Source organism: Sebastes umbrosus, chromosome 1 (assembly GCF_015220745.1).
Source record: "Sebastes umbrosus isolate fSebUmb1 chromosome 1, fSebUmb1.pri, whole genome shotgun sequence".
Lineage (NCBI taxonomy): Eukaryota > Metazoa > Chordata > Actinopteri > Perciformes > Sebastidae > Sebastes > Sebastes umbrosus.
This window is the reverse complement of record NC_051269.1, coordinates 37,197,342-37,222,920: the sequence shown is the minus strand read 5'-3', so window position 1 is coordinate 37,222,920 and position 25,579 is coordinate 37,197,342. Positions and strand designations below refer to the sequence as shown.

The following is a 25,579-nucleotide window of genomic DNA, read 5'->3' as shown; positions in this document are numbered from 1 at the left end:
CTGCTTTCATTGTCTGATGTTCTGTTTTAACAGTTACCATATCTTTTACTTTATTTATCTGCTTTTATTGTCTCTTGTGAAGCACTTTGTAACATCTGTTTTGAGAAGTGCTATATAAATAAATGTATTATTATTTGTTTAGATGGTGTTGCATTTACGTGTCAAATTAAAAGGTAGGAAAACTACTCCACAAACAAAATGCATGTACAATACATCGTCTTTAAGTGTGTTTACCTTCCACTGCATACATACTGGATGCTACACAACCGTAACAAACGAGCAATAAACAATTCTATTGTGTTACCCAACACAACTATAGCGGTGTAACTAACGTTAGCTGTGTGAACACTGATAATTCCTGCAGCCCCGTTGGTACCGAAACTGCAACGCAGAGTCAGACCGTCTGATACAACGAAAAATACAGAGCCCACAGCTATTCAGCTGTGCGTTGTGTTTAATGAATAAATAAAAGCCCCTTTGGCTCTAACAGAGTTAACATTTAGAAACACAACCGAGTTCACTCATAAGCAGTGTTTAATAATGAACAATAAACAAGTGTTTAATAGCCCAAACAGCTAACGATGTTGGGCTATTTCACCCTCTCTGAAAGCGAATCAAGAGAGCATGTATCTCGTAAACTTTGCAGCTAGTTAATGAGAAAATACACCGAAACCGATTAGAATAACACAGGTTTAACACACATTATCATCTATATTAATAGTTTAAGAGATAATATATATCATAATAGACATTAATAACAAACAAAACAGTGGTATAAGATGGTTCGTTGTATCACGGTAGCTTAATAAAAACCCAACAGCCTGCTCTGAAGCGGAGCAAACACCAACTGACAAAATGTGCACGTTCAAACACACACAACCGTTAGTGTTTAAAACTTAGTAATAACAGATTAATAAACTACCTGCAGAAAACTCACCGGCTTCGACGCTTTTCATTGAAGTAGAGCAGTTTCTTCTTTACGCCTCTACAAAACTCTCCGCCATCTTCAGTAAAAGGACCGTGTTTGTTTAAATGCGAAACACTCCCAGAGTGAGCGGAGAGGAGGGAGCACAGCTTGTATAGCAGAGCAGAGCGCACTGCCAATGGGGCTTCTGGGTAATGGGGTTGTTTGTCTTCGCGAGCCGCATTCAAAATGTGTTGACACGTTCGGCAAACGAACTACACTAATACCCCATAGGCGATATGAGCAGCAAGTCACTGATATTATTATGGGGGAGAGATTTAAAACTTATTTATAGGCTGGCAGAAAAGCAGCTTTATGCAAATCATACCCTAGGGCATTACATTATTATTATGTTATTCACTTTACATACAATTATATTTTTTTTTTTTCACAAAATGTAAATAATTGAAGATTGTTTTTTTTTTTTTTTAAATATTGAAGAGAACACAAGTGGGGATTTATTTAACAGAAACATGTGCACCTTGTATGAGGGTTGACTTCTAGTGAAGCAACATTTTTTCTGGGACTTTACAAATGTCCAGGCAATTTGAACGGGTGTATGATGTGTAATGTGGTCTTTAATTAAGCTGTAATAAATATATAATTGCCAAATATTAATTTGCAATCATGATTTATTGTCTCTATCTTGTTAATCGGAACACTCCATCCGTTGCCTCACATTTGGCCTTTTAATACCTTGCAAATATGACAGTTATAAAGTGACTTTTTCCAAAAATGACTTGCTTCAGCACACTTTTCAAGCTTAATGTCCCGATGAAGGTCCTTGTTGAAAGAAACGTTGACTAATAAAGCAGAGAAAAGTGTGTGCAGGAGCAAGTCATTTTAAAAAAAAAAGTACATATTGGAGGGGATTTACTCCCAGCACCAGAAACAAATTTTGAGAATGTGCATGTTTTCCTCTCCTTGAAGTTATAAAGTGACTGCCACTGCCATACATGCCACCATGTGCAGCATGATACCCACAAGGTTCTGGGGTCCAGTGTCAGTTATATTAATTGGAGTGAGTGTGGAGCCACCATGCCATGGCCACTGAGTAGCCACAGAGGATGGAAGAATGTCTCCATGGTGATCTCTCAGGCACACTAGTTTGATTTTTTACTAAGGAGGGAGGGAGGGCCAAAGATGGAGGGAGGGCCAAAGATGGAGGGAGATCAGCAGGATGGGAGTGGGGGAGTAAAGAAGAGAAGAGGCAGAGTTAAAAACTAGGTAATTAGCTCCTTACTTGCTCTTTCCTGCCTGAACATATTTCTGCAAACAGCTTAAAAACTTTGAGGTGATAAAACTAAAGGGTGTGTATGCAGGACAGAAATATCCATACAGTTTATTTGGTTAAAGCATTGCTGCTGAGAAGGTTCATTACCAAAGTCACAGCCTTTTATGTTGTGCAACCAATTCACAAAAGCTATACTCACTCAAAGTTAATGTTGGGAGACATACAGTACTCCCTGAAGTGTTACAACTACTAAAGATGAATAATAAGTAATTCATACATTATTCACAATATTGATGAAACATATGATTACATGTAGATTAACCCAGATCTATGCTGATTGTTTGCTAATGTCAGATGATTTTTTAATGGCTCTTGACATGATGAAATCACCAAAAACAAAACAAAAAAAGCCTTGTGCATTTTTGTTGTGTGTGTTTTTTGGTCTGTTTGTATGTCTTTCTTGAGTGAGAGAGCCTCAATTACATTCCATGGAGACCCAAAGAGGGGCCCAGTGGCCCTCTGTTTGTGCCCCTTCCCCCACAAAACACGGCAAACTGACCTCCCCCCTCAATGAGTGTGAATGTGAGACACTTTATCCCATCCCCCCTCCCTACTCAGCCTCTCTACTCTGAAAGGACAGGAGATAACAATTTGAAAGGACAGGAGATAGCCCCATAATCATTAATGTATTCAGATTAGTTTACCTGCAAACAGCACACAGCATGCCTTTCTTTGCACCAAGCCCAACCCCATCCCCCAAACTCTCAACACAATATGCAGATGCAGTAAAGCACTGAAAACATCTTGCATAACCAAGATCAGTTACAACACAAGTTATAACCAAACAAGATGACAATAAATCATTTTAAAATATAAAAATCCAGGTTTGTGAACTGTGTGCATTCCATGATATTGTGGGTCTAAAAATGATAACAAGTTTAAAGTTCAGTAAAACACATTGATTGTCTTTTCAGTTACTAGTAAAATGTATATATTTTTTTAATTTATAGGCAAATCACTGATATAATTCCTCTGGCTTCTCTTCTGAATTAAACTTTAATACTAGTCAAATCAAGTCACTAAAACACAGCTGAAAACAGAGTTAAACCTAGAGGTATGCTTTTTTTCTTATTTTTTTCCCAATACTTTGATTGTGGAAAAAACAAACAAAAAGACAAAAAAACATTGACACTTTTGTTTTGAAATGCCCCAAATGGCAACATGAATATAATATGTCTTATTGTCTTTTAGAAACCACAAAACAATAAAGCATAAGCCCATGTCTAATTATTATTAGCAAATCTCAAGAAGTGGATTAAAAAAACATTTTGCTTGATATGACTTTCTGCAGGTTAACTTAATTCCTTTTACAATGATAAATGTCAAGAACTTCTGTGAAAAATAAATAAATAAATAATGATATTGATGAATTAGAGCACAGCACAGAAAGTGACCAGATTTACAGTGTGTGCACATTGAGAGGAAAAAGATGGAAGAAGTCTCCTAAAACCACTTGAGCATGTTTTATATTCAAGGCCTTGAATCCAAGGAAGATTTACAGCTATACTCAAGGACTGACCTGAGCAGAAGTCTAGCCAGGGCGCCATCTGGTGGACTGCAGGGCTCATCACCAGTCCGCTCACAGGTCATCGTCTGCAGGTAAATGTACCTTTGATTGACAAAGGTGACAGAAAATACATAAAACAATAGCTTATAATACGTTTTTTACGTGTGGTGTCACCAGAGTAATAATGTTTAATCGTTAATTGAAGAGTTTTCACGACGTCTTCAGCTGATATCTCCGTGTTTAGTGTGTTTTGTGCAGAAGCTCATGGCTAATTAGTTAGCATTCATTTAAGCTAACTGAAGCTAATGAGCAGTCAGTTCTGCTATTAGCGTTAACTAGCGAGATATATGGAAATTGACTCGTGTTAAAAGCATCCCAATTATAAAAAGTAACCTTAGTTGAAAGTAGGAAACACAACATTTTTCCTAGCTACACACATTTTTATTATTAGTCGTCCTTTTGCTAGCTAGTTAACTAGCAGCTGAGAGCTAACTACCTTACATTATAACTGTTTGTTGTTTTAACATTTATATTAAAATATAATATTGTATATATCATATAGATATTGTATTTTTAAATGGTATTATTTCTTTGCTGACTCTTTCCAAGGCAACCCACAGATTTGAGGATTTGTTTGAGTAATATTATCCTACATATTTAACGGGATGGGGTTTATTAGTCTTCCCTTTGCTAGCTAGTTAACTAGCAGTGGAGAGAGACTAGCTAGCTAAACCAAATAAGTGGCAAGGCAACAAAGCAACAAAGCAAGGCAACAAGGCAAGGCAAGAAGGCGAGGCAAGGCAAGGGGAAGCAAAGGCAAGGCAAAGGCGAGGCACAGGCCAGGCAAAGGCAAAGGCACAGGTCAGGCAAAGGCAAGGCAATGCAAAGGCAAGGCAAGAGGCAAGGCAAAGGCACAGGCCAGGAAAAGGCAAAGGCAAAGGCACAGGTCAGGCAAAGGCAAGGCAAGGCAAGGCAAAGGCAAAGGCAAAGGCAAAGGCAAGGCAAAGGCAAAGGCAAAGGCGAGGCAAAGGCACAGGCCAGGCAAAGGTACAGGCCAGGCAAATGCAAAGGCACAGGCAAGGCAAGGCAGAGGCAAGGCAGAGGCAGAGGCAAGGCAGCTTTATTTGTATAGCACATTTCAGCAACAGGGAAATTCAGAGTGCTTTACATAAACATTCAAGAACATTGCGCCAAAGTGCAAAAGAACATTAAGACATAATTAAAAAAGTTATAAAATCATAAAAATATTAAAGATTAGAAAATAAAAACAAGCTAAAAATAAAAGCTAGGATAGAATCTAAAATAGAATATAACACACAAGAGTGAAAGCTCTAGTGCAGTATAAGATCATTATCTGGTTTAATAAAAGGCAGCAGCAAACAGGAACGTTTTAAGCTTTGATTTAAAAGAACTCAGAGTTGGAGCGGTCCTGCAGTTTTCTGGGAGCTAATACATCATAACTTTTTGTTGTTTAACATTTAGATATTGTACTTTAAAATGGTATCCATACTTTGCTGACTCTTTCTAAGGCAACCCACCGATTTGAGGATTTGTTTGAGTAATATCATCCTACATATTTAACAGGTAACTAGCTCAAACTGTTATAAAGGTGAGTGAATAATGCTAATTTACATGATGACTAACTACATTGATGCAGGCGTCACCCATTAGGCCTGTAATCCACCCTACAGTGAATACTCCCCATGCATACCCTGTATTATCATGGCAAAAGCTCTCTTTTGACAAAGGCTGACAAATGGGCTCCTTGGTTAACTTATTTATGTGTTGGTGTTTTTTTTTAATGGATACGTTTAAGAATATCTGGGCTACAGTGTGCACTGAGCTGTTCTATAGTTTTCCCACCAGAGGTCGCTGCTGCCTTTCTTCCTGTAGAAGGAAAGGCCACAGGAATCTGAATAGTGCAACCAGGTGCTTCACAGCAGTCAAACCTCACAAAAAACAGACTGCAATTAGCTTTATAGCCAAGTGAAACAAACAATGAATTCCAGCATATAAGCTTTTACCTACAGAGAAGCAATCATTTCTTTTCCCCCTAAAACAAATTAACCCAATATATTGTTTATCATCTTAATGCTTCCTGCCATGATGCAAATTAACAACAGAGTGATTTATGTCTGCCCTAAAGTGCCTGTTCAGTGTGAAGTAGATGACTTTACTGTTATCTGTTACAGTGAGTACATTGATCCTATCAGTGACAGGGACAGTATTATGGAGATAAGAAGTTACCCAAGTGGTTACCCATTAATTCTATAGATTTATATGAAACATCAGTGGATAATTTGCTCACAGGTAGTGTCATCGAAATATCTTTGATAAGCACTTCTCAGATTTACATTTAGATAGATAGATAGATAGATAGATAGATAGATAGATAGATAGATAGATAGATACTTTATTTATCCTCAGGGAGAAATTCTCATGTCACAGCAGCAGTACAAGAAAGAACCATGCCAATCAAAGAATACTGCAAAAAAAACCAAATCAAAACAGTATTAACAAAAAGAGTTAGAAGTAAATAAGTATGCCCATGCATACATTGTACAAATTTCTGTAATGTGTGCAAAATTGATAGTGATAGTGTTGCTATTGTAATTTGCTTTGTTAGTTTTTCACAAAGTTTATGTTCAATCCTAAAAATTTACTTTTGATATTGCATTACAAAATGATGGTTACAAAGTTTGAATAATCCGTTTATGTTTAGGTTCACTCCATCAGACATTCAGCATATATGTCTTTTTAGCAAGACACTAAATCCCTCCCTGCTGCTGCTGCTAGCTGTGTCTGTGCTGACAGCTCTCTGGCTCATGCAGTCACAAATTATTTATAACACTGTGAAATATGTAAGAAAAAAAAATCTCTCAAAATGAGACTGAATTTTTCTTTAATAGCTAATTTTTAACAAAATGGTGGAAGTGAAAATAAAAATCAGATTAGATGAGAAAATATTATAAAGGCAACATGACACTTCCTCCTTGACCTATGTGAATTGAATTTTCAAAAGCAAAGTTATAAACTGTAATAACGTTAATTAGGGGTGCACCGATACAACTTTTTCAGTCCCGATAGCGATACCTGGGCTCTGGGTATTGGCCATTACTGAGTATCGATCCGATACCAGTGTTTAATTAATAAGCTGTATGTCTCTCTGTGTGGAAGTGACTGGGATCATTCTGTTAGGTGTAAGACAACATCAGGCTCAACTTAAACATTGTTTACTTAACTTTGTAAGACAAAATGTAACAAATAAATAGATAGATATCAATTTACTGAATTATTTATTATTAAAATAACAAATTGTACTCCAGCATTGTAATAGAAAATCTTCAAAATGAACTGGAATTACAATTCAGGTGTAAACCTTTTTAATGCAGCAACAAATTGGTCAGAAATAAACTGCAATTAAAATTTCAGTATATAATGTATATAGTATATAAATATAGAATAGATCAGCCCCATTGTTACCGATATCCGATCCAGCTATTTGAGTCAGTATTGGCCAATCCGGTATAGGTATCTGTGCATCCCCAATGTTAATATAAGATCACATGTTTCTAGAGACAGATATACATAAGGCAAACAAAAAAGAAAACAAGAAGCTCCTAATAGCAAAATTGCAATAAATGCAGGAGAACTGTGCTTACAACGTATTCTGAGGTAGCATAAATTCTCTTGTAGGTCATTAAAAATCTTGTTAAAATCTTGTTAAAATCTTGTTGAATCATGCAGACACTGAGTCACTGTTTCTTTAACAGTACAATCGTGGCCTACTATGTGGAACCACATTGTTAACATGTGATCACACCAGTTCAAAAGCCAGTTTCAGGCAAATCACATGACTGTAATTTAGTCTGCGTTTTAAGCATTGTTGTTAAACCGTTACAGGCCAAAGAAACAGAGTACATTTCAGTTAGTTCCTGTTTACTCATTGCTTGTATTTATACAGCAGTTTTTATCTTCCCCATTGATGGTTGCTTGAACAGCCACAGGCCTGTTCTTTGTGTGCACATCTGCTGACTACCCCTCACAGCTACAACTACTTTACAGCAAGCGTATGAAGCAACAGCAGCTGTGTGCAGTCTTCTTGGTAGCTGAGAGGTCTGCAGAGGGTGATTATTTTGATCCTGGCCTAGCTCCTCTTGCTCTGCGTTTTATTAGCTTGCCCGTGCTAAACAAAAGACAAGCAGCCAGGAAATGCACTAGCCAATCAGCAGCTGCCTTACATTTTGTCAGCATGCGCGGCCAGTCTCAGAGTGCCTTATATCAGAGCAGTGAGTCGGACAGCTTGGAGAGCCGTGGCTGTGTGCTCTGAGCAGGGTGAGGGCTGACAGGGCTGTCCTCCATGTTTTAATAAGCATTGACATATCACACAGAGTTTGTAGCCATGCATCCACAGAGGTAAGCCTTATTTTCATTCTTTTACATATACAACACTGTTGATAAGGCACCAGCCACTGTGTGTGATCCGTGCCTGAGTAATAATACAGGTTTGTCTGACAGACTGGGGGAGGGGGAAGAGTATTTGTCACCCCACAGCATAGGAGTGGAGCCTGGAAGGAGAGCATAGCATGTTACAGTACAACATACTGCCTCTGCTAACTGGGTGGCTGTCTGGACACACAGCAGGGGGGCCACAGGTCAAGTGTGAGGTCATTGTGTATTCATAGTATACTGACTATAACCTGCTTTCTTTTATCAAGATCAAAAGAGGAATGGGTTTTTGTGGCTGCCCCAGGCCTATGCTGTCAAGATGGCAGGCCTGGTGAGGGATCCAGGAGAGACAGGGAGCAGTGCAGAGGGGAGTCCCCAGAGGAATTAACAGATGGTAAACTGACAGCACAGCAAGTTTAATTTAGGCCTCAAACTGGCATGAGAGCAAGGCAGCAGGGCACTGTTGGTAATTGTTTGCTAGACTAACATGGCAATGAAGAACAGACTGTAACATTTTTCTACACTTCCCCCAGTTCACCCACCACGATTGCCTTGGTGAATAAATGCTTTAAACAGGCCTAAACCTGTAAGCTGCTCACCAGTTTTCTAAAATACCAATTATCTACGGACTAAATATGCCGTAGCAGCTTATATATCACAGGGTTGGAGGAATTGCCTGAGCCTAATGGTGTGCACTGCCTCCCAGTGTTGTTCTCTGCTGCTGAGTGTCAGCCATTTTAGAGAGCTTCCCCTTTCTGTCCCTCTGCTCCAAGCACACTGAGTGTTTGTATGTAAGAGAGAAGGAAAGAAGGAGGGAAGGACTTCCTCTGAAAAGGCTCTGCATAGAAACCTCATCTCATCCAGAGAGGCTTGAAAGCCTGTTTGAAGTCGACAAGGTTAGATTCTGTTTATATCTAATGGTGTTGGTTTTCTGTATGCATGAATCAGATAAAAAAAAAAAAGATTAAATTCAGTTAAAGATTGTGTCTTATTTCTACAAGTTTATCAATATTGTTGTTTTATTCTTGAACATTTAATATATTCCAGGTGATATTTGTTTTGTCATTACTAGTGGATGATGTCATACAAAGGCTCTGTTTTAAATATAACCAGGGGGAACTATGGCCTGGATATAATGGCGCACATAATGTTGCTTGACCAGGAGCAGTCTGCATTGACTGAAACAGCAAATCCCCCTCAGTGTTTTGTGAATGGCTCTTGGTAATTCGTCTAATCCCTTCATTCCACTATGGTGGGAGGATTGGTGTAGACCGAAGCACACAGCCTATTTAGTTTGGTGTGTCTTGTCTTTGAAATATCCACCAGTTGACCTTCTTGGAAGTGCTTAGATGATGTAGTTGGCCTTGACATTTTGGCCTCGATGTGTTTCTCTTTTGAAGGATGGTTTATACTTGTGTTGCACTCAATGTGTACCAATTGTGTGCATTGTTTGTATCCATGCTTTGAAGTTCTATGCATACATTTGGTCAAACAGGTATAACTTCCAAAGAGAGATGGAGAAATGAATAGCGTCGCTCTCAGTTTATTCACGTTATTGTCGGCTTACTGCTCACACTCCGATCTCCAGGCGGATATTGATTATGAGACATTATATGTTGGAGAAGCATTGCAGAGAGAGAGGAAGGGAGGGAGGGGGCTATGCCTTCCATGCTGTCTGGGAGGCCTGTGACATTTTCAGTCCTGTCTTTGTGTCCAGTATTAGGCCCATGCTGCATATCAACATGCTGGGGCACATAATAAGCTGCATGTGGTCTTTTACAGCAGATTCGAGTGGTGCCGTGTGTACGTGCTGTGTGTGTGCGGCGCACACAGTGGTCAGAGCGAGAGAGGGAGAGAGGGAGAGAGAGAGAGAGAGTGTTCAAAATGGATGCCATACACATACACTGGCTGAGAGCACAGTGAGGGAGGGAATCTGATCCTCTCCCTGTCAAGAGCTGCATCTTACATGTGTGATAAAAGGCACACGGCCAGTGTGTGTCTGTATGGGGTTTAAAGGGAGTGCGAGACTTGGTTTTCAGGAGGTTTGTTAGCAACAGTGAAGAGCAGTCCTCTCTGCATTGCAGCACTGTGGTTGAGGAGAGCGGGGAGAAGAGAGCCTGTGTGGCACACCGAGCCGAGCACCCAATCAGGCGCCTCCGTGTGGTGCTCAAGCCAATCGGCAGCCTGCAGCCGAGGTTAAAGATTGACAATTGCAGGAGAGAGCAGCAGGGAGAGAAGGCCTTCTGGGAAACCTGGACCCATCTTTTCCCTCATCCCCCAACGCCCTCAATAATTGAAAAAGATTAAAGAATAGGCTGAAGAATCTGTATGTGAGTAAGGAAAAAAAAAAAAAGGTATGCTGTTGATTTCCTACATTGAAGCATGGATGTTGTGGCAATGGTGGGTGTGGGAAGGGTTGTATCAGTAGGTTACAATAGGCTGATCTTGTGCTCTGTGATTTAAAAATGTTTTTGTCAGGATGGCCAGGATTGATGTTCGTCCTTGTGCTTGTCCCTGTCTTTCTCTTTGTCTTCTGTTGCTGTATTTCCTGCTCTGGACAGGGCAGGATGTTGCTGGGCTAGATTGTCTGAGGCTGTCCAGACAGGTTAGACGAGGAGGCCGGTAAAGCCATTTCACTGCACACTGCACTCCTGTCTGTCTCTGCAGATGTGCTCCTGCCTGTATATTTCATTCTTCTTTAGTGATGGAGGAGCAGGAGATGTTGGGGAGGGGGGGGTTTGTGAACAAGATTATTGAAATGGAAGCAGTATCTTTTTGTTTCCAGTCTCTATTTTTCACAAAAAACATTCAAATGGTGCTTTCCTCGGTGAGTAAGTGAAAGGAAAATTGGCAGAATTGAAGCCATCTGAACGGCGAGGCCAGTGCATCTGCTGTTGTGTCAGAGAAAATGGCAATAATAATAGGATCGACAACACGGCGCCTACAAACCAAGGTGAATCATGTTGAACTGATACTGAGGAAAAACCTGTTGGGCAGATTTTGAATAGAAGGTGGTTCACGGCACATTGCAGCTTACATTTCAACAAGGAAATGTTGCTCAACAGAACTGAGACTGTGATTGTGCAATCCATCATGATATGATGTCTGTTATTAGGTCAAGTGATCAGTGAATATTACGTGGTTGTTTTAAAACAGCAGGGAAGTCTTATTTACATGCGTTTCACTTGCTGGATATCAGACGGTTCAGACACTTTCATGTTTACTATTTATAGATGTGTGGTCAGTGGAGAAAGGTGCCTGCTATTTATGATTGGAGAATGGCCCTAAACATTGAGCCGCCTGTGCTCCAGTCTTGGTGAACTTTAATCGAGTTTAAAATATTATCAACATTTGGAAGATGTCTGACTGAGTCACCAAGCTGCGGTCTAATTCTACTTCAGAGCTCAACATTATTTTTTGCATGTGTCTTTAATAGAGCTACAACTAACGATTATTTTCATTGTAAATGAATCTGTTGATTATTTTTCTCTATTAATCGATCAGTTGTTTGGTCTATAAAATGTCAGAAAATGGTGAAAAATGTGTTTCCCAAAGCCCAAGATGACAGTTTACTGCAAAGAAACCAGCACATATTCACATTTAAGAAGCTGGAATCAGATCATTTTTTTTCTTTTTTCTTAAAAAATGACTCAAACCGATTAATCCATTAACAAAATAGTTGGTGATTAGTTTAATAGTTGACTACTAATCTATTAATTTTTGCAGCTCTGGTCTTTAAGCTGTTGATGTATGGTTTGAGTGATAATGTTACCAGTATTGTTAGTCATGTGGGTCTTGAAAGTTGCAGTTCATTTTTGGTAAAAGGTCTATACAGTACCTGTATCATGTCTGGAATATAAATGTCTGGCATTCGGCATTTTGGAGACTTGTTTCCATGCAACATAGTTAATTGTGTAGTTTTGATGTGTTTATTGTAGGGCTGCGCTCTCTTAGTCGATTAGTTGACTAATCGGTCGTTTTGGTCTTAGCTGACTTCGAGATTTCTGTAGTGGATTAGTCGTTTTTATGCTTTTTTCATGCTGAATGATTTATTACCCAAAACTTATGAGCCAATCTCTGGTAAACACAAGATTTAAAGTGGTGCTTTTGTGTGGTTCAGATTTGTCGATTAAATCAACTAATTAATTAGTTCACAAAATCGTATGAATGTTAGTCAACTAAGAATTTCTTTGGTCGAGGACAGCCCTAGTTTATTGAAACCTTCAGTAGACTAGAAAATGTTGAAAACAATGTTTTTGTCAACTGCACACAGTGCTGGAGGAAACAGAATCTACAAGTCATGTTTCATTATTTCACCATCCCAGACCATAAATGTTTGGTGAAAAACGTAACGATTCAAAGACACATTATAGCAATCCATTACTGGTGATAACTTAGTTTAGAGACTTAATTCTTCTTCAATTATTCTTCTTTTGAAACCTATATTATGAGGATAGTGCTTTGTCAGAAGTAGTGGTTTGAAGATGGGTTTTAATATGTATTTTTAATGATGATTTATGATGCTTCTGTTGCCAACTGAGCACCCCAGTTCTAACCAGAATTATATTAATGTCAAAGAGACCGCCTGCTGGCCAACTTGACCTTTCTTGTCTCGAATAACCCCATTGTAGTAGGATGAGGGAAATGTATTAAGAAGTAGGTGAGACTGTTTAATAACAAACTTCTACATAAATGTATTAAAGCCATAACACTGAAAAATGAAGCATTACAACTGTATCCATAGTCGGTGTATTACTTACTTATATATATATATATATATATATATATATATATATATATATATATATATACGGTGAAAATATTCTATCTATCTACTGTTTATATAGATAAATAAATATATAGATGGATCAAATATTTTCATCTCTTTATCTTGCCAGCAGACAGCCCTTTCTGACGTGGAGCGAAACTGACAGTGAAACTTATCAATGCTCTCTTCAAAGCAGCCAGAATCTGTTGACAAAAACAGTATAGATACGTTTTACTTTCAGTTCAGTTCCCCGTCGGAAAATATTCAAAATATAGCGTACACTTAAATGGATACTGATTTATTTGTATATATTTAGATGATATTTTGCTGCTGCCCCCGTCCACAGCAGTACATTACTTTGCTCCTGTCTACTGTAAGTAATACACTGACTATGGATAAATACTTCATACAACCCCACTTCAAAATACCTGTACTATCCCTTTAACTCAATGATAATAGCACAAGTAATAGATTACAGCTTGTGTTTGACTGATAAACCTTTGATGATGCTCTTTTCTGCGTCAGTGTGGCAGAGGAAGAGGAGAAAACTGAGATTACAACAGAAGGAATGGAGATCTCAACACGATCCAAAGGTGAGAACATACAGTGCTATACAGGTTTGTTTGTGGATAGGTTGGCAAAGCTCTGTTTGCAGTGATGTTTATAGTGGTTCTATTGTGGTTGTCTTTGTTTTGTATTATGCAATATATTATATAACTCACTAAGCTTACTGGCTTCACCCGACAGTGACCGTGCAGGAAAACTGTGGTGTGTCATTTCTGGTATTCTTTCCTGCTTTATCAGTGTGGTCTTCCTGGTTTGTGTAATCTCTGACCTTTCGTCTGCCGTTTCAGACACGGGGTCCACAGAACGGGTGACCCACAAACGGAAGATGCCGAGTCCCTCTCACTCATCTAACGGTCACTCCTCTGCTGAAACATCCCCCTCCCCAATAAAAAAGAAGAAGAAACCAGGTGCTGTTAGCAGCACCAAAGACCAGGTAACAATCACCAAAACAACAGGATTCAAACCTGCTGTCACTCCCAATCTGATCCTTTATATATCCCGAAGTACACTAGACAACTACTTTTGATCATTTTAAAGATCTTTCATTAAAGAAAGATTTAGATTTAATATAACATAGATACAGTTTATGCAATTGTCTTAAAGGGTCAGTTCACCCAAATCACTAAAAATATTTGTCTATTTGCTTACCCTCAATGTGGATAGTTTTGGTTTTAGGGCTGACATGTCTACAACTGAGCCTTCTGCTGCAACCCTCAACTTGAAACTTTGTGATGCTCAAACCATCCAAAAATATTAAATTCAAATGAGATATTACATTTATATATATATATATATATATATATATATATATATATATATATATATTTATTTATTTTCATAATAAATTAAATATGAGATATTAAATACATTGTTTTTCAAACTTTGGTGAGGATGTCAGTGTTATTTTCAGTGATTACAGCTGAATTAATATTAGGTACTATAGAATAGTTCACATTATTTGTTGTTATTTGGGGGTTAATTTAACCCCACATGAACATTGCACCAGATCTTTTACTTAAGTAAAAGTAATACCAAACAGTAGAAATCCTCTGTTACAAGTAAAAGTCCTGCACTAAAATTTTGACTTAAGTAGTAGTATAAAAGTATCGGAATATACTTAAATAAATATCTGTGTGAAAATCTTAAACAAGTAAACATTTGCAGCTCTGTATTTTAATTTTTACAAACTTTTTTTGCAGTGCATAGTCTGCTGCTAGTTTTCATTTACTTTGACTTTTGTCACTTTCATAAACTTGAAGTGTTTTCTTTGCTGTAGATGCCAGATAAGAACTTTACGTTACTTCAAACTACAGTGAATACTATCTTGTTTCAACACAACATTTTGGAGTTGTGGGGATACAAAATCCTGTTAAAAATCAGTTTAAAACAATCTGCTTTTATATTGTTATTCATATAATTACATTATTCAGAAATTAAAAAGAAAATATCAGAAGCTGCCACATTCAGCAGCTCAAATTCAGTAAATTATAAGAGCAGATAGAGCTCTTGTACATCTAAACTATCTCAGATACCATAACGGATGCTTTTGATGACACAATCGTTTTGCTGTGAGGAAGAAGTGGTTGGTTGTGATCAGTAATTCATATTCTGTCAATATTTGAATTCAGGGTAGGTTCACTGAGCAGGAATGCTCTTTTGCAGGAACGCCCAGCTCCATATCAACACTCATTAGGCGCAGTTACACGCATCCACACCTGGAAGCTGCCCAGCATAACCACAATCTGAGCAGTTGGCCACTTAGGCGTGAAGTTCTTTCAATGAAAGTAATTTAATGTCTTGTAAAAAAGTGAGATGTTGTGTATGTAGACATTTCTTCTTAAATGAGCCCCATTAACTTTCACCAGTACTCCACAGTTTGCTCTCGGGTTGGGTGAAAGTGATGTTGTGTCCTGCTTTATATTATTGCTAAACTGGCATCAATGGTACATTCTCTTGTGATACTGATGTATTTCTTTCCTTTTTGCAGGCATATAAACTCTGAACTGTTTTATTTCTTGGTTGTTTATGTCTGTTTTACATTTGAATAATGGCACATGTGTTCATGTAACTGAAACTCTTTGCACTTTGATACATGCTGTTTAATTCCAGCTGCTATAAGTCTGATTCCATCAGGGGCTAAATATTGTGATATCATTACAGTATATCATAAGTTACCCAGTGATTCCCACCTCTTGTCTGCTCAATTGAGATCTAATAAGTATTTCATGAACAGTATGTCATATGCTGTAGCCTATTAGCGTGTTATGTCACTTTGTTTTTTACCGTGTTATGTTTAGGATTGTCTGCCATAAGAATAGATATTGTTGTTGTACACTTCTACGTAATTGTTCAATCTCATTGGATACTACTGGTTTTCCACACGCTACTCATTGTTTACAGTCTGATTAGCAACTTGAGATGTGAGGTTGGAGTTAAGAGACGACGTGTACAACCGGATTGAAGCTAATTTTAAACCAACAAAAAGCTAAATCATCGTCAGACGATAGCCGGTGGGTTCCTAGATTACATTTTGGCCAATGCGTTCAACCTCTTTTGCTCTCCACACGGACTGTTAACCTGCATTCAACCAAAGCCTGCTTGAACGTGATTGTTTAATAATACAAAACCAGAACGCTTCCGATAACAAAATCTTTTCCCGTTGCAGAATCTGTTTATAGTGATTAATAAATTGCTATTGGTGCACCTCTAATTCAAACAAATGCTTTTTCTGGTTGCCACTATTTTAGTAAAGTTCTCTGCAATCTGAGAAGGTGCTAAGTGCATGCATTGCTTCCTTTGTGTGTAAAGCAGTTCACAAATGCCCAGTAGGTAAATGATTGCTAGTATCTTACAGTTGGCACATTAAAGCTGACCTTTTGTAAATGATTAGTAGCCACTGTAAGAATCTGAGCCTTTGCCAGTATAATCAAGGCCGTCCACACTGTTTACCTTCCTGCACACTGGTGATGGTTGTGTTCTGAAACACAGACTCAGATCAGAGCAAGTCACATGATTTAGAATAAATATCCAGACCAGGTGTCTTTTGAGGTCATTTTCATACCAATGAAACAATGTGACTTTTAAATTTCTCATCTCATCATCCAGCAGTTAGTGTATAACAGTTGTACGTATCAGGGCTCACAACAGTCTGTGTTTTGGACTTTATTGTGCCTTTTGTTGATGCTGTGCATGTCTGCTTGGCTTCTCTAATCTCTGGCCTGATTTTGACCTTCCCCAACTTTGTCTTTCTTTTGCCCGCATTCCAGTCAGAACTAAGACATGGTCCCTTTTACTATGTGAAGCAGCCAGCACTCACCACAGACCCTGTTGATGTTGTACCGCAGGACGGCAGGAACGACTTCTACTGCTGGCTGTGCCACCGAGAGGGCCAGGTGCTCTGCTGTGAGCTCTGCCCCAGGGTGTACCACGCCAAGTGCCTCAAACTACCAGCCGAGCCCGAGGGCGACTGGTTCTGTCCGGAGTGTGAGGTACTCACCCAGGAATGTGTGTAGCGTAAGGGTGTTGTTTAAGCAAAACCTGCGGTGTTTAATTACTTACTTCTCAGTGAGTTTGGACGATGTTGAGCCTACGTACATTGTGTGCAATAATGGGATAAGAACAAAGCTTTCAACTATTTTCCTCTTGATGTCTTTCAGAAAATAACAGTTGCTGAGTGTATAGAGACTCAGAGCAAAGCCATGATGATGCTAACTATAGAGCAGCTGTCTTACCTACTAAAGTTTGCTCTTCAGAAGATGAAACAGCCAGGTGTAAGTACTCTGGTCCCTCTGTCTTTCTAGGAAATTCATGCTACCAAACTGATTATGTTGTGTTGTGGCAGACATTCTAATTACAGATGGGGTACACTGTATATTCTCATTTCTGCCTTTTCTAATTGTACATCCAGATTTATCACTTGGATATTGGCATGCCTTCTTTTCTGGCCAGTCTTAATTTTTAGATTGCTTATGCAACCATCATGTTCCCATCAGTCGTGCCAGATGTTAAGATCTGCACCCTGAAGTAAAATCTGTCCACATATCAGTCCAGCATGATATATTATTGATTCGCATGTGCAAATTGTTTCTAATAACTAACAAGTCATTGTAATATAATGGGCCTTTCATGGCTCGAAACCATGAAGGTAAACATGCTAGCTGGCGGTGAGGATACAGCTGCCCCTCTCACTCTCTTTCAGGATCATCCCCGCTTGTCATCTCGCTCCCCCCATGCAGCTTCCACGCAGAGAAAGACTTTTAATTGGGTAATCAATTACACCACTAACAAGACCCCGTCATGATTTCTTCCTCCACTAGTTTTCCTTCTTTTTGTTTGAAGCGGCTTTTAGATTTTTTTTGAGTAGTAGCATGTTCATGTGCGGTAGAGGGGAAGGTTGTGCATTAAGTTTGGCCTGAGAGTTTATTTTCCCTCACTCTCTTTTCTGTCTACTCACTTTTATAGACCGAACCCTTCCAGAAACCCGTCTCTCTTGAGCAGCATCCAGATTATGCAGAGTACATTTTCCACCCTATGGATCTTTGCACACTTGAGAAGGTAAACCACAAGCTGTCACATGTTTTTCTTTGATTATAAGAATGTAGCAACGTTAAAAAGTTTGTCAGTCGGGCACCATCTTTTCTTTTTGCACTGCAGAATATTAAAAAGAAAATGTATGGCTGCACAGAGGCCTTCTTGGCAGATGCAAAATGGATTTTGCACAACTGTATTATATACAATGGAGGTATGTTTCATTGTGTGGAAACCATATTTAGGAATAATCTAGCAAATTAAATCAATACAATGCTATTAATAAGAATGAATATATATATAGACTCTGTCAAGAAACAGTCTAATTGATGTTCATTGAAACCAACTGTTTTCCACTGTTGATTTATATAGAATTAAATTACTTATTTTGTTAGTTTTATAATTACAATTTGCTCAGAATAAGTCATTTGGAAAACACAATTTTGTAAAATGATAACATGTTCTTATAATCAATAATATAACAATAATATTGAGTCATCACCCTGTATATGGTGTATTTAAATTGTTTAACATGAATGTTTGTCCTTGTTTCAGGCAATCACAAACTCACGGCTACAGCTAAAGTTATAGTAAAAATCTGTGAACATGAGGTGGGTATGTGGTTTGGGTCAGAAAATATTTTTATGAGGGCTGTCAATCGATAAAAATATATAATCGTGATTAATCGCAAATTAGTCGCACATTTTTCATCTGTTCAAAATGTACCTTAAAGGGAGATTTGTCAAGTATTTAATACTCTTATCAACATGGGAGTGGACAAATATGCTTGCTTTGTACAAATGTATGTATATATTTAGTATTGGAAATCAATTAACAACACAAAACAATGACATATATTGTCCAGGTACTGAATTTAGCATAAAAAATATGCTCAAATCATAACATGGCAAACTGCAGCCCAACAGGCAACAACAGCTGTCAGTGTGTCAGTGTGCTGACTTGACTGTGACTTGCCCCCAAACTGCATGTGATTATCATAAAGTGGGCATGTCTGTAAAGGGGAGACACGTGGGTACCCATAGAACCCATTTACATTCACATATCTTGAGGTCAGAGGTCAAGGGACCCCTTTGAATAATGCGTTAAAAAAATTAAAATGGCTTTAAAATTAATTTGCATTATCGCATTTGACAGCTCCAATTTTTGTATTTGATTTTGATTTATTGATTGATTTAAAACACTAGACTTGACAGCTGACACTTCATTTGATTCTGCCTTCTGATTCTTTAATTGCAGATGAACGAGATTGAAGTTTGTCCCGAGTGTTATCTGTCTGCTTGCCAAAAGAGAGACAACTGGTTCTGTGAGCCTTGTGTAAGCTAGTTGAGTAACTTGAAGTTTCTGTTGATGATCCCACCAGATTGTTCACCCATTTAAACAATCAATCACTGGAATATAAGCACTTAGTTCCAGTGTTTTACTGTATGTCTGCAGAGTAACCCACACCCTCTAGTGTGGGCCAAACTGAAAGGATTTCCATTCTGGCCTGCTAAAGCTCTGCGGGACAAAGATGGACAAGTGGATGCTCGCTTTTTTGGTCAACATGACAGGTATCAGCCCTTTGTGTTTCAGTTATTCAGTTACTTAGGGACAGATGTCAAGCTTTGTTTATGATGTGAATCTTTATCCTTCAGGGCTTGGGTTCCTTTAAACAATTGCTACCTCATGTCCAAAGAGATCCCGTTCTCTGTGAAGAAGACCAAGAGCATCTTTAACAGTGCCATGCAAGAGATGGAGGTCTATGTGGAGAACATGAAGAAGAAGTTTGGAGTGTTTAACTACGCCCCCTTCAGGACACCCTACACTCCTGACAACAACTTCCAGATGCTGCTGGATCCCTCCAACCCCTCGTCCACCCCGATCAAACCTGAGAAACAGGAGAAGATCAAGCTGAGCTTTGACATGACGGCATCACCCAAGATCCCTTTGGCCAGGACCATGTTGTCCGGGGCTGGGGTGGGAGGGAGCGCGGCAGGCCGACGGCTTCCCCTCAGTGATATGCCTCGCTCCCCCATGAGCACCAACTCATCTGCCCATACTGGTTCGGATGGGGAGACGGAGACGGCGGACAAGTCCCAAACAAAAGCCCCAAACAGCCAGTACAGTACAGGAGAAGAGTCCATGGACTGTGCAGGTATTTCAGGTATTATTTGTAGCAACAAGTATGTCGTGTCTAATTGGAGGCGACTTCATTTAATAGTAAATATCTCTGCACAGCATCACCTGCCCATCCTCGACCTTGTCCTGCAGGCAGTTCCTTGGACAGCCCTAAACCATTCCACTCTCCTGGCGCCCCCAAGCAGGAGAAGACGCCACCGACAGGAAGCATCCTGAACCTCAATCTAGGTGAATCTTTTATGGCAATTATGTAATTTGCATGAAAGTGTTTAATAATGTCCATTCTCTGTGAGCAAATGCACGTCACTGCTGGACGAGATTCTGCTAGAAATAAAGTCTTTCTCTTGTACAGATGTTGCTGTTTGGAATTATTTTACGTTGTATTCTTCCAGATCGGAGTAAAGCAGAAATGGACCTGAAGGAGCTCAGTGAAACGGTCCAGCAGAAACAAGGAGCCACACCGGTCCTCACCTCTCCAAAAAGACAGATCAAGAGCCGTTTCCAGCTGAACTTGGACAAAACTATTGAGAGTTGCAAGGCACAGTTGGGTCAGTAGAAAACGCATAAAAAAATTTAGCAATTTCTGAAATATTTCTGTTTTTGCGAGTCAACATGTTTTAACATTAATTATGTGTGCATGGAATGAGCACCTGGCAGCTAAGAACAAGCATAGACTATCCAGAATTACAAACATGGCCAGTAAAATTATTAGGAAAGAGCAAAAAACACTGAGATGTATATATAAAATACAGGTGAAACAAAAATCACAACAAATTGTGTCGGATCCTATTCATCCCCTTTTTATGAAATTGCTCTTGGGAAGACGCTATAGATCCGCAGCAGCAACCAAGAACATTTACAAAAAGTCTTTCATAAACACAATTCACACTTTGACCATGTCCGTTATTGTTGTCTGTACTGTGCATGTTGTGCTATTTATTGTATGTATTGTGATTTATTGTGAAATGTTTTAACCAACCAGTGCAGCTGAGGGCAATTTCCACATTTGCGGACAATAGATTAGATTATTATTATTGCCCCAATGGAAAAGTTGCTCAACGAAACACATTGTGGGGATGTGTATATGATGTGGTATTAAATCATTTTGATCCAGTTACTTGCTTACTTTTGTGTGCTCCTTAGTAGCGGAACCCTATAACATTGAATGGCGGTGTGATATATCCCTCTTATTACTTTGTTTTGCAGGTATAGATGAGATCTCTGTTGATGTGTATAAAGGTGTGGAACACAGCGACTCAGAAGACTCTGATAAATCTGACTCCAGTGACAGTGAGTATGCCAGTGACGAGGAGCAAAAGACCAAGGATGGCCGGGATGCAGCACCCAATGACGAAGCCCAGAAGGAATCTACTAAAAGCAAAGTCAAAGACCACCCTTCCCCGAGTCAAGATAAGGAGGGTAACGCTGATTCCCCCATGGCATCCGAGACTACAGCAGGCGGCGACGCCACTGCAACAGCATCAGATGCTCCAACTAAAGACAAAATAAGCAGCAATTCTGGAAAGGAGAGCCCAGAGAAGACCAAAGCACCTCCAGCATCACCTGGTCTCAGGGAGAAGGCTCAGGGGAAAGACGAGGCGAAGCAGCCTGTGCCGGTGGAGGACTCTGACTCAGAGAGAGAGCTGGTTATTGACCTCGGAGAGGAACAGGGAGGCAAGGACAGGAAGAGGAGCAGAAAAGACAACAGCACTGTCAAAGAGTCATCTGCTGGTAAACCTGAAGGTGAGTGTTGTACTTTTCTCTGCTGAGAAATAATCAAACACACCGAAAGTTATGACCATTTTTAGTGGACGTAACATCATTAACTTTCTAACTGGTGTATAATGTGTGTACTTTCCCTTGTAGGAAAAGCCCTGACCCCATCGACACTCCCGTCTCAGAACAGTACAGCTCCCTCCACACCCTCCAGTGTTTCCACACAGTCCCCTATGGCCATTCCTGTCACCATGGTCTCCTTCACCGCTCCCTCACCCGCAACCATAAGCCTTGCAACCGTGTCCAGTGCCACCGCAACACCCCCCTCTTCCTCCTCCTCCTCAGCCTCCACCACGCCAGCTCTGAAGAAACAGCGTCCTCTGCTTCCCAGAGAGACGGTGCCGGTGGTGCAGAGGGCTGTGGTGTGGAATCCCAGCGCCAAGTTTCAAACCTCCTCTCAGAAGTGGCACATGCAGAAGGTGCAGCGTCAGCAGCAGAACCAGCAACCTGTGGCAACCACGCAGGCGTCGTCGTCGTCACCCAGGCAAGGCCAGGCTCAAGCGCCGACCCAGACGCAGGCCGCTGGGCACGGCTCGACAGCCGTATCTTCATCTTCAGCACAGCAGTCTTCTCAAAGCACTCGCTATCAGACCAGACAGGCTGTTAAAGGTAGATGACAATTCACCTTCTACAGCAACAAATGTCAGTTGGTCCATAATGATGTTTCCTATTATAATGGTGTTTCTGATTCCAGCTGTTCAACAAAAAGACACTCCACTCAGCACATCCACAACGGCTGTCACCCTGGTGTCCAGTAGTCCAGCTTCTGTTGCCATGATGGCAGGATCAAGTTTAGGCACAGCTGCTACATCTTCAACAGACCTGTATATCCCCACTGCCTCAGCAGATGTAGCTGCAGACATTGCCAAGTACACAAATAAAGTTAGTATAATTAACTTTGTAAGGTGCCAAATCCAGTGGAATTTAGCACCTATATAACCTAAAAACAAGACCTGAGAGCAATTTGGTTTATTTCTCTGGGGGGGGAATGTACACATTTCTGGTGTCTAAGGGTGCTTTCACGAGCCATAGTCCAAATCAGAGTGAAATTGGTACTTTTGGTTTGTTTTCTATTTGGTCTGGTTGAGTTTCACAGTGCATAAATTAAAGTGGACCAAATAAAAAGATTAATTTCCTGAGGGGCGTGTACGTTGTCTCAAGATCTGCCACTTCTATGCAGGGAATTGAGGACTCTTTATATTCCTGTAAAAGTTTTTTTTTATTTTGACTCGACACTGATCCCTTCTCCTCCAATTTATCTCAAGGGACTTTATAAACGTCACTATTTTTGTGTATGTTCTCTTCGGCCCAGATTTCAAGCAAACATCGGACTTCTGCAGAAGTCCCAGTCAGTCCTCTCCTCCTCATGTTAACCTGTTGTTTTCCTGTGTCCATCTCAACAAATGCCTACACAGGCAGCCTCCTTTTTGGTTCGCTTGGAAAACGGTTGTTTTGGTTTGCACCAGAGTGAGATTACTGCGTTCACAACCGCCTGAACAAACCGCACCAGAGTTTAATTAAATCCGACTAAATGTTGGCTTGTGAAAGCACCCTAATACACTGAGATACAGTAGTTACCAGTTCTTGATAGCTTTCAAACTACATATTTTACATAAAATGGGACTTGAAGATGACAAGACAAAGAAACCAGCTGAGTGGATCCATCCTTGAAATACTTTTCTCTTGAATCAGAATGTTATGGTCTACTCTTTTTCAGATAGTGGATGCAATCAAAGGTACAATGACTGAAATCTACAATGACCTTTCTAAGAGCACTTCAGGGAATACAATAGCAGAGGTAGGTGTTTGCTCTTGGCCCTGTAGAGGCTTCTCAGATCATAACAGTGGCTTTTCATTTGACCCTTTACTCACCCTAACCCATTGGTTTTTAATTCAGATAAGACGACTGAGAATCGAAATAGAAAAATTACAGTGGCTGCATCAGCAGGAGTTGTCAGAAATGAAGCACAATCTTGGTGAGAACTTCATCGATCAGTAAAATACTTTGCACGTAGTCTTCACTCCCCAAACCTGTGTAATGAGTTCTACTTGTGTTTGTGTGCTTCAATGTAGAGCTAACAATGGCAGAGATGAGGCAAAGTCTGGAACAGGAGCGAGAGAGGTTGGTGTCTGAGGTTAAGAAACAGGTGGAGGTGGAGAAGCAGCAAGCGGTGGATGAGACAAAGAAGAAGCAGTGGTGTGCTAACTGCAGGAAAGAGGCTATCTTCTACTGCTGCTGGAACACCAGCTACTGTGATTACCCCTGTCAGCAAGCCCACTGGCCAGAACACATGAAGTCCTGCACTCAGTCAGGTAACAGTACGTGCCACTTGATGACATTCGCACAAAATAGGGGCTATTTGGTTGTTGTTTATTTTCTTACTGCAGCTCGTAACCCTGTCTGTATGCCACATGACACATTTTCATAAATGTAATGTGTATTTTTCACTTTTGTTCTATTTGTAGCCACAGCTCCACAGCAAGAACCCGAGGCTGAGTCGACAGCAGACCTCCCAAACAAAGGTTTAGGGCAGACTAGCAGTGGCCCGAACCCCCTGAGGGAAACACCGGCGTCTGCACCACCAGATAAAGACTGTGACACGGAGAAGAGCACTGACAACGTTGCCGTCACCTTGTCCTAAACGAGTTTATCATACTTGAAAATGTAAATGTGTATAGATTTTTTTTTTCACTATAAGGATATGTCTATGTAAATTGTTCTGTTCAAGCAGCTGTTAAGGGAGCAATCTAAATTCTTTTTTATTTATATATTTTTGTTTGCCTTTCAGGGCTCACATACTGCCCTCAGTGCACAGTGGTCTTTACATTTTAAATGTACAAACAAGCCTGACAGCATATAGTTAGTAACCACTAGAGGGGGCAGTTTAAAAAAATGTGTACTGCATATTCATGCACTCCTTTGCAGTCTATAGAGAGCTGTCAGTATAAAAATCTTAAGAGCATGCCTGAGTGTCACAAAACATACACAAAGTGTAAAGGACAACAGTTAAAGACTGCAAAAATGTAACCCATGCTAATGGACCACCCAGATTTAGATTAGACTGTTGACAGAAATGTCTGTAAATTCCTTATTTTGTATTCTATGTTAATTTATTTGTTATTCTAATGTTGCCTGCTGTACACTGCAAAGAAAATAACAAATACAAACATTTTAAACAAGCTGTTTCTATGGTTACACTGTGGTCTAATTAGTTATGAAGCAGTCTGCAATCAATTAGCACAGTCTGAACTAAAGGTTGAGTAGCTGGTTTTAAACAGAGAACTTCATTTCTGAAACTCCACTTCAGATGATACATCTTGAATCTTGAAAAACTGTTTGTTGTCACAAACAGCGCTATCTTAAGTTTCATCTTATAGTTGTCACAGAGGAACTTGTTCATGTGTTGGATTGAGTTTGGTAAATGGTAATTGTATAAGACTATGCATTGTCAGCTCCACTCTGACTGTATTCTTAACTCTTAACAGCTGTGGCACACTTTGAAATTTCAGGACTTTTGTATGTCAGGAGTCCTGAAGAACAGGTTTATTAGGGCATTAAATACTGACCTATGAGAGATCAAAATTCTG

General features: G+C 39.7%; 3 protein-coding genes across 22 annotated transcripts in view; 1 reads left to right on the top strand and 2 right to left on the bottom strand.

Moving 5' to 3' along the window:
• Positions 1-1,093, bottom strand: part of LOC119488782 (nuclear receptor coactivator 3-like) — a 41,953-nt gene extending 40,860 nt beyond the window's left edge. Inside the window, 1 exon segment of the mRNA XM_037770721.1 lies at positions 938-1,093. The gene's annotated coding sequence lies outside the window, so the exon portion shown is untranslated.
• Positions 1-25,579, bottom strand: part of LOC119492355 (inositol hexakisphosphate kinase 2-like) — a 1,011,171-nt gene that overhangs the window by 222,939 nt on the left and 762,653 nt on the right. The gene's annotated exons all lie outside the window — the stretch shown is intronic.
• Positions 3,801-25,175, top strand: zmynd8 (zinc finger, MYND-type containing 8). Of its 20 annotated transcripts, XM_037771482.1 has the most exons (23): positions 8,093-8,181; positions 8,988-9,110; positions 10,299-10,568; positions 13,508-13,575; positions 13,837-13,982; positions 16,816-17,037; positions 17,206-17,319; positions 17,748-17,813; positions 18,011-18,103; positions 18,203-18,290; positions 18,632-18,687; positions 19,334-19,411; positions 19,532-19,647; positions 19,732-20,240; positions 20,315-20,443; positions 20,608-20,763; positions 21,422-21,958; positions 22,082-22,600; positions 22,686-22,873; positions 23,709-23,789; positions 23,889-23,967; positions 24,065-24,310; positions 24,458-25,175. In XM_037771482.1, exons 4-23 carry the CDS (start codon positions 13,551-13,553, stop codon positions 24,631-24,633), a joined length of 3,624 nt encoding a protein of 1,207 aa, XP_037627410.1. In that variant the 5' UTR covers positions 8,093-8,181; positions 8,988-9,110; positions 10,299-10,568; positions 13,508-13,550; the 3' UTR covers positions 24,634-25,175. The 20 variants fall into 20 exon arrangements, with proteins under 20 accessions (XP_037627648.1, XP_037627484.1, XP_037628097.1 ...); XM_037771556.1 differs by lacking the exons at positions 8,093-8,181; positions 8,988-9,110; positions 10,299-10,568 and adding exons at positions 3,842-3,857; positions 8,484-8,608; XM_037771272.1 differs by lacking the exons at positions 8,988-9,110; positions 10,299-10,568 and adding an exon at positions 8,484-8,608 and having other exon boundaries at positions 8,033-8,181.